The following is a 9,726-nucleotide window of genomic DNA, read 5'->3' on the forward strand; positions in this document are numbered from 1 at the left end:
GCAAATTACCATTTCTGTTATTGCGATAATAAATTCTGCATTAAAATGTATTACATGTATTCACATGAATAAAATGTAGTTATTGTTTTTATATACATACATATATGTAGAATATAAAATATATAGTATAAAATTGTAAATTGGCATTTGCTTTATTAAATATTTTTCATTTGTTGCTGTTCTGCTCTTTATCCATCTTATAACCCGTCATGCCTCACATGAACTTAATCAAAATTCACTGCATGATACAGATGAAAACATGACTATCAAAGTTTACTCTTTAGATGGGATAATTTAATCATAGCATGTCTTTTGTCCAAGATTGGGAGGGTGACCTGAAGAAATGGTCACTGATGATGTAAAAGGTCATATTTATCTGCCACATCTGCTTCACTGCTGCAGACAGAGAACAAATGTAAAAATATAATGTAATTTGTTGTTTTCTGTCCTCTTAGGTTTTGTGCTTTGCAGTGAAGCAATTTAATTAGCTTTTTTCTAATATCTTTGTACACTTAAAATAAGTAAGCATTAGCCTAAAAGCAACTTCTAACCCAGATATAGAAACTTGTTTTATGTCAACTCTTTAATATTGATAAAAAAAAAAAAGTATTAGTTCCAGTTGCAGTTTTTTCACATATAATGGGAAAAATGTCTGGCTATAAGTGAAAATCTCAGTGGAACTCTTTTAAAATCAATATTAAGGAATGATTGACTTTAAAAAAAGCTCCTATATTTGTTGAAAAGTTACTTGTAAGTTGGTTTTTATTTCAAATGTATTAAGATATCTGCACTAGAAACTAGTTAAAAAAAATACTTGGTAAGATTTCATTTTTGCAGTGTGCAAGCTTTTAGTTGAGCACCAAAAGGACACTCCAAAGGGATGGACGAATGGACGGTACTAAAGCGTGTTCATGATTTAAAATGAATATTATCATTGCTCTCATTCAAGAGATAATTTAAGTGATGGGAAATGGGGACCTGTGAAAATGCTATGCGCAGTAGATGCAGTCATAATGGACAAAAATTTGCAAAAAGATGTCCTCACAGTTGAGGAAGGCTAATTGCTAATCAGACCTTAGCCCCCACATGAAGTAATTTCTATGCATATAAAACAACTCGCACTCAAAATTCTCATGAAAAGTTATATTAGCTAATCATAAACCTCATTTGCATGAGACCATTGTTTAGCTTGGCGTCGGCTTACTTTGAGTCATAATAACCCAACTGATTAACATTCATGATTATAGGCCTCAGGCTGTGAGCTTCGTCATTCCACAGATGTTTCAAACCAAACGTTAAAAAAATATGTAGAGAGAGAAAAATGAAAGATTAAGCTAAAGAGGGACCCTGTTAGTGTGGTTAACTCCAGACAGAACTCAGTACTTGGTGGTGCTGATGGGATAACGGTTTCCCCTGGCATCACATCTTGAGTGTTGTTGCTGCCACTTGACAAGGACACAACTTCATGATGCATTTAGCACGAACAACAGAGCTTTGCTGTCGATTACTCCACATTAATTGTTTCCATTTGTCCTCATTTCTGGTGTTTAATAACATTTTTCACAAAAGTGGGGGAAAAAAATATGAAAAGAGTTCAAAATCAGCTTCGGGTCCTGATAGAGTTATACTGGCAGAACAACTACTCTCAGCTGATTAGGAGTGATACAAAACAGCAGTTTCAGCATACATAATTCAGCATGTGAAATGAATGCTGCTCAGTTGAACAGCAACTAACTACACAGTGGTCTCATGGGAAACCCACACTGGTATCGCTGCACTGCCTTGTGCTAATTGGTGCAATCCAACTGGCTGGGGTTGTCAAAAATAATCTACATTTTGATGATAATCAATGGGGGAAAAATAAAGGATTTCTTCCAAAATACAAATATTCATTAAAGTTTATATAAACTGAAACATTTTCTTCGTCCAAATTTTGAACTTTTCGGAGTTGCAATAGGTACACACTACTTCCTAAACTAAAGCAACTTGAAGACACCTTGAAGACACCAATTAACCTAGCATGCATGTTTTTGTAATGAGGGAATGAGCCGGGGTATGGGGGGATTTTGCTGCCATAAGTCAAGAGCTTATATTTTCAATTTGAAAGCAACACCTTGAGAGAAATCACATATGCACTGTGAGAACATGCAATCTGTATGCAGACCAAATGCCAAAAGATTCAAACGCCAGTTCTCCTTGCTGCAAAGCAGCGCTGTTAAAACCGTCACCACTTAAGCTTTTTTTTTTTTCGTTTTAAAGTGTACATTAAAGCTGACAAAACTCCACTAGAATCTATTCAAAATGCAACCTATGTAAAAGTACCAGAAACATAAATTTAACAGAGCTGCTGCTGAATATATTCACATGAGCCAGATCCTTTTCTTAGCCTGTACTGTAATTACTTGTTCGGCTTTATTCGAGGTACGTTCTTCACGTTGAATAAGGTGAAGTGTATACTTCACCTTGAAGTATATAACGCATCGACAGCAATGACTGTCATCGTGTCCACTTTCTTATTAAACAGAAAAATTGCAACGTTTTTGCTAAATGACAGTTTTTCTTATTTGTCTGGAACTAATTATGAAAACAAAATGGTCATACTGTTACTAATTATTATGTTTTCTGATATACATATAAGAACCCAATCACCTTATTAATGGGATACTGAGAATTTTAACTTTATTATTCATTTTTTGTCTTTATAATATCTAATTATACTATCATAAAACATGCATGGATGCAACATGGGAAGGAATATTTTACCTTTCCAACTAAACTCAGGCATAAATGTACCTTTTTAATGCCAGATAATAGATTGAAAATTCTGATCAGAATAATAGATGTGAATTGAGTTTCTGAAAAATTAAAATTAAGACTAGCGTGTTGCTCAGGTTATTCCGGTCTGAATCAGATGGCAAATGTCTTCCACTCTGCCCAGTTTAGGCAGCTTTGCGGTTCCTTCAATTACCCCTTACCTTGCCAGCCTCTTTGAAACCCAACTACACCTTCACTTCCTCCTTTTCATCCTGTTGGAGTGAATCGATCTTGGCACTTCTGCTCTCATGCTGCTCTGCTGTTCAGGTGTTCCTTTTCATCTTTTCTCATGGAGCAACATGAAGGTCTGAGAGAACATAAACAGTGCTGAATAGAAGAGGAGAGGAGGCTTCTGGCACAGCAAACATCTGGCATTTGCATTTACTATGCCGCATGATAATGAGGGTGCGGAATAAGTAGTAGGAATACTAAACAGGAATTTGAGTGTGTTTATAAAATCTGACGTTTGAAAATCTGAATGGGCAAGTTGTTTCTCAGTGTTAGACAGAAGTTGGTTTTTACATCTTTGCTGTAGTTTGCCCTTTGAAGTTGATGGTCAACCAAAGACCATCAACCAGGGCCAGCAATACTGAAACGTGTGCCTGAGAAGAGTCCCGATGTTTTCTGTGAGCACACGGCATTAATGTCTTCTGATGCGCTTGCCTGTCGGAGGAAGCTAAGTGGCCCCGGCCGGCTGCCTAACAACCTCCATAAAGAACCGGGGGCCCGGCTCAGAGTGCTGATCTCATAAAATCTATTTACAGCGCGTACGGTGACACTTTAATTCTGGTATCTCTCACCTTCCTGCTGTCTGTTTCCATCTTTGCCACACACAGGTACACATACTGTCACAGTGGAACATATTTATCATCCGCTCCGTGTGGCGACGCCGTTGCCCTGCTCCTCGGGGCTCGCATTAATAAGTAGCCGCGCTCTGTTTGCATAGTCAACGTTCTTCACGTCCGTCTGTCCCCTCAGTCCGTCTCTGTCCTCTTATTTTTCTTTTCTTATTATTCATCTCTATCTTTCCCTCTGTTCCATTCTTCGTTTCCCTTAGTCGGCAAAAAGTCACACGCTGCATGTTATCGTCTCTCTTTTGCTAATCTAAACACACCTCTCTGACCCAGTTCTTGTCCTAACAATCTTTTTCCTGCTCTCTTTCTGCCTCCTCACCATCTCAGATTTGCTTCCCCTATTTTTTCCCCTTCTTCTTTCCTCACACTTTCTTCTAGTCTAATTTTTTTTAACTTGTCTGTTTTCCTTTTTTTTGTGATTATAATTATAATTCAAGCTTCCCCTCTGAAAGACCAATAAACTTAATTTTTTTTAAAGAACACAAGAGTGGAACCGGATGATGCTCAAAATAAAAGACAAAAACCAAATATTTTATCATAAATTAAATGAATTATGAAGTCTCCGCAAACAAAATTATTACTCTTCAAAAGCTATTAATCGTCGGGGTGGAAATAATCGATCTCATTTTAATTTATCATGCGATTCATTGCGTATTGTGACAGGCTTAGCAGCAGTATCTCCAGTAGGCCGTTTTTGTCATTTGAACCGGACTGCGTCTCGTACGACACAAACTAGATACGGTTTCTGACATCCCAACTGGCCGGTTAACGGTCGGCTTTCTTTTCAGCGCTTCTCTAATTCGTATGCTAGTTCTCTCCTTTCACCCGGTGCCGCGTTTTCACTCTTCTGCCCTCACTTTCTCCTCTGTTATCCTCCACATGGTCTTTCTTTCTGATATTAGACAGCATTGACTCCATCTTCTGTTTTTATTTCCCCTCGCTTGTCTTCTTGCCTGTCTCTTCAATTCACTTTCCCAAGTGCCCTTGACAGATCATTCAATCAGCTGCTGCTGGTATTAGGGCGAATCCTTTTGCTGATCCAGTTTGGGATTTGCTTTATTTCCTCCCACCGTTACCTCTGCCGTTATTATGTGCCAGAGCAGCAGTTCGACAGCTGCTGGGGTCGGATTAGTACACCCAGATCAAATCTGTGCCTGTTTTTGTGTCTGTGCCTTTCGCGCTGAATGCTCATGCCATCAAAAATCAGGTAGATAAAGCGCTTACAATGCTCAAGAATATGAACATTGATGCAGGGTTAAAGCTCAGATCGTCCTGTTGGATCAGGGTCACAGAACTGATACAAGCTTTCTTTTAAAAACTGCATTGAAATCCAAACAAACCTGTCTGTTATTTATTAACGTACAAAAAGACAACTGTTTATTATTTCCCAAAGCAAAGAATAAGATCATTAAAGAAACACTTTTAAGGAGAGAACACATGTTAATGTTCATTGGATCTTCATCTAAATGCATTGAACATGCATTGTGTATTGTTTTTGAAATTTCCAAAAGAGAATTTTTTTTTTTGCCTCTGCCATCCCATTTCTCCACTTTGACTCTCATTTTAAGTAACCATTCAGTTTCTTGCTTATATGTTGCATCATACATTTGTATCATGTATCATTAAGGAAAATAGATGAAAGAAGCAAGTTGTATAACTGAATTATTTGGTATTTCTAATCTAATTAATAACGATCGCACCTCTGACAGTTTTACTCTTCATAATAAATGAACATGGATCCAGGATCCTTGGCTATTTGTAAGATTATAAGGTGAGCACAAATTACAAGCCATTGGCAACATGGGAATGTGAATCGACATAACTAAGATCATGTTCGTGGGAATTAAGAGTACGATTTTTTTTTTTTTTGCCTCCCTATAGCCTGTGCTTCACTTTTGTTTGCTAATGCTACCTGGCATTGCTTGATTTATACTTGAATTCAGTTCATTTATTAAAGGAGTTCGCTCTAGACTTGGACTTGAAAGCTTCACTTTTTGTGTGAAAATTGGTACCCGAGTTTAAAACATGTCGTCATCGTCGACTTCTTCCTCTTCTAAGCCCCGTTGTTTCCAACTCATTTCCAGGCAATCTTTGATGCATTTGTGTAACAGCAATATATTATAATGCAATGTTGCTACAAACAAGCTAAATAAGTTTTGTTTTACAGTACATATTCAAACATTACTGCAGTTCACAAAGTTATTCAGTTTTAGAACTTCATTATTTGAAGGATTTATTTATGTTAATTCCACCTCAGTTTCAGGACTATTGTCAGATGGATGTGGCATTCGGTGCATGAAACTGGGTACAGTGTACAAGTTGTGTATGTTTATGAAGGAAGGCACTTGTTTAATCTCCCAGTATGATGCCACACAACGCGTTTGTAGAGAGATTTAACAGCAACTGGGAGATAATGGACATTTCAGAATTACTCAGCATTTTTAAATATGTTCAGAGTAAAATTACAGCTACATAATCCCCCCCGCCCCCCTCCACTCATAATTGGTGCTTTCAAATATTTATTTAATATACTTCCTTTTTTGCTGTTCTGTTTTTATTTCATTTGAGTGCTTCATGGTCTCTTTATAACACCCACCCACAGTTCATGTGGGGCTGACCTGTTCCATCTGCCACCGAAGTGTTACCCTCTTACATTCTTATACCTCATAGCTACTGTGAATTTGAAAACTGTGCTTTAATAACAGTACTCAATACAAAGCAGCTCTCTTTTTCCCCCCATCTGTTTAGAGCAGCGGTGAACTTAAAAGCACACGGGGAAAAAAAAGCAGGAAAAAACAGTCATTTGTCGTGACAGAGCAGCCCATTTGTTGCCGGATGATCTGTATCTGTCAGCTTTCTTTATCATGGCGGTTTGTTTGACCAGGCTCAAAAAGCCACTTCCAGCTCATATACACAACGTTGTCAACAAAACACTCCGTCACCTGTCCTCATCCACCGTTTACACAGGAACCATTTTCTCTATCTGAGGCGCAGCAAATAGATTTCACCTTACGCAACACATACAGGCAACATTAACCCTGTGTAATACTGACTGTTTTTTTTATTTTTTTATATTTATGTTTATATGTGATTAATGCAACCGGGTGTAGAAATTCATCCAGCTCACAAGATTGGAACAATAGACAATATTGGAGTCACGAAAACAGTGATGCTAAGTCTAATGTGCTTCTACTTCCACGAAAAAGACTCAATTTATCTTTTCCTTCAAAGTTTCTACTTTAAACTTCAGATGCACAATACAGAGTTCTGTTTTTTCGCAAGAATCAAAAACCCCATTCTTGCAAAAAAAAAAAGAAAAGAAAAAAGCTGTTACAAGACTATTTGCTACAACGAGGTGTGACAGAAGTGACAGATACTTATGAGATTGAGTCTCGCAAACAGCAGCTGATCTGAAGTTATTATCAGGTGGTAATGCATATCACACAGCGGGGAGGAACATTTATGTGGCACCTTCATGATCCTAACATTTGTTGATTTCCAACTGCTGTCTCTAATTGGTATCTGCAGCTGCTGCTGTGAGAAACTTTGTCTTAATGAGCAGCAGGTTTCTAAAACCAGATCCGTCTTCCTTTCTTTGGTTTTCCTCCCCCACCAGAGGCCCAATCCAGCGCCATGATGTTCGACTGCGTCTACCTGGAGCTCTCCGCCTCTTTGGAGCACGGCACGAACGAACTGCTGGAGGCGGCGGTGCGGAGCGCGAGAGGGGACTGCGTGGGCCCCGGGTGGACGGATGGTGACCCTGCGGCGGGACGCCGGGAGAGCCTGACGAGTCGCGCCAAGCGCTTCCTGGCCGGGCTGGTGCCCCGCTCGTACGGGCGCGACCGGGAGCGCGGCCGCTACCGGGAAATGAGCCGCCACCGGGGCAGCAAGATCCTCCGGCAGAAGTCCCGGTCCTGCCATGACCTCAGCGCACTGTGACCCGCGAACACAGACAGGGATGAAAATGCACTCCACATTAACACAAAAATATAACAAACTGAAAGACTTTTTTCTTAGGAGGCGGGTGAGGGTTTGTAAAAGACGAGCAAAACAGGCGAGTAGAAGAAATCGGATGATGTGCAAGAGGTTTGATTACAGGGTGAAACGCGGGATGACAAGGGCGAGAAAGATGAGAGGTGAATGATTACAGCAGACAGCCTCGGGTGGCGGTGAACCATCAGCGAAGGCAATTTTGGGACAAGCGGATGAGGAGGTGGGCTGCCTTTCAGCTCCAGGTTTAGGTGAATCAGCGAACGCTCATTACCTGAACGGATCAGGAGACAGAAAATCAGCAGCAGAATCAAGGTGGCAACTTTAAAGCCTAATCAGGCCGACGGACGGATGAACGGAGTCACAAACACACACCCAGGTAGCACGCACCAATGTAGAGACTTATAGCATTTTATTATGTATACCTGTTAAAAACAATGTTTTATAGCATGCATATTAGCAGGAACTAACCCTATAGGTTTTACAGTGCCCAGTTTCTTGACTTTACAGTACCTCAGTGGCCAATAGCAAATGCACAATCCCAGTAGTGTTTGAAACGATGCCAACCCAAAGGCAGGACTATTATTACACGTCCACACCATTTTTCTGTCGGCACTGCTGTTGAGGGTTTGTTTGTTACCAAACCACAGCAGCTTCTCCAATCAGTGTGTTCATCTCAGACTTTTATATACCAGGTTAACACATCAGCACTCAAGCCATATTGTTGCTGAATGCACAGTGGGCAGCCAGCACAGCGAACCCTTTACCGCAAGACGCGAGGCAAACGATGAAAGAAAAGGCGACAGAGACTGAGGCGACGCTGAGTCACGGACCACAGGGAGGCTCTTGGAGGATAAACACAAAAAACAAATCTACCTGTGGCTGTTTGATGTTCTCTCTTTATTTTATTGTTTTGTTTATTTTTATTTATTTTTTTTTAAAGTTACCTGTTGGAACTTCTAAATGTGACTGATTTCTTCAGGGGTTTAGATCCAGAGGACGCTCTGGGAACGTTGTCGAGATTTCTCCTGGAGCGAGGCGGCGTCACCGACACACACATCCCCGCTCGTTTGTCACCGTCCACTGAGCACTCTCATCCCCTCCACTGGGAATAAATACGGTTTGGTTTGACATCTATATGAGTGTTTCTGTGATATTTTTTTCAAAGGGCGCATCATTAGGCGACAGCAGCCGTTTTGCCCAGGTGAAGGAATTAAGCGCCGGGGCCTGTCAGATGACTCCCCGGACCCCAAATGACCCCACCACTCTTATTTAGGGCAGAGCAGCAAAAAGATGCGGCGTCAACACAATGTGGGCTGACTTTAAATTGTATACTGGTTCAGGAGGGGCAGAAATATGGATGAGTTTCCCGACTTCAAGATAAGCAGTGAAATAAATGACCTATTTATTTGTGGAAAAGCAAAAAGTAGAAATTCTTTTATCTACTTTGGTGAGATTCTCCACTTTTTGCTTAAGACCCTGACCTTGAGCCTTTTAAATTCAGCTGATTTTTAAGCCTGAAGTTTTTCATAAAGTATTTATTTTAAGTTATATGATAAGGAGCAAGTTTAAGTGTCCATAAGATATTGTTTATAAGTTCTAAAAAAGAAAAGCTTTAACCAATTAATCTGATTGAAGTGTACAAGCATTGCTTTAAACCCCAGTACAGGTACTTAAACCAATTTAACACTTTGGTATGTCATAAACACAAACTTGAATACATATTGTGGATTTTTTTATAACACAAATAGTGCATGGTTATGAAGTTGGGAAAAACTATGGTTTGAAAATATTTACATAAAAATCTGAAAAGTGTGGTGTGCATCCGTCAGAGTCAATGCTAAGTAGGACCAGGTTTTGCTGCAATTTAGACATATTTTGGCTTCTGTTTTGCAAAATAACTAATGAGAACATCTGAATATACATTTCTCAATTAGATTTTGGTCTATTGACTGGATTTTTATCTAAACTGTTCTATTGTAGCTCAGATTGTATATTGAGCTTTTCCTTCCAAATTTCTTTTTCGACCTCTTTCAACTTTTCATTCCAAATGGTTCTGAATTTAGCC

The 9,726-nt window shown here is 39.6% G+C and overlaps 1 protein-coding gene across 2 annotated transcripts in view; it reads left to right on the plus strand.

Moving 5' to 3' along the window:
• The window catches only part of rem2 (RAS (RAD and GEM)-like GTP binding 2), a 60,399-nt gene extending 51,604 nt beyond the window's left edge, over positions 1-8,795 (plus strand). For both annotated transcript variants that reach the window (XM_015057660.1, XM_015057659.1), the window contains one exon: positions 7,285-8,795. In XM_015057660.1, coding sequence (XP_014913146.1) covers positions 7,285-7,607 — 323 coding nt within the window. In that variant the 3' untranslated portion in view covers positions 7,608-8,795. The remainder of the gene's footprint in view (positions 1-7,284) is intronic.
• Positions 8,796-9,726: the final 931 nt, after the last annotated feature.

This window comes from Poecilia latipinna, unplaced genomic scaffold (assembly GCF_001443285.1).
Source record: "Poecilia latipinna isolate Pla-1442-1.1 unplaced genomic scaffold, P_latipinna-1.0 Scaffold1481, whole genome shotgun sequence".
NCBI classification, from domain to species: domain Eukaryota; kingdom Metazoa; phylum Chordata; class Actinopteri; order Cyprinodontiformes; family Poeciliidae; genus Poecilia; species Poecilia latipinna.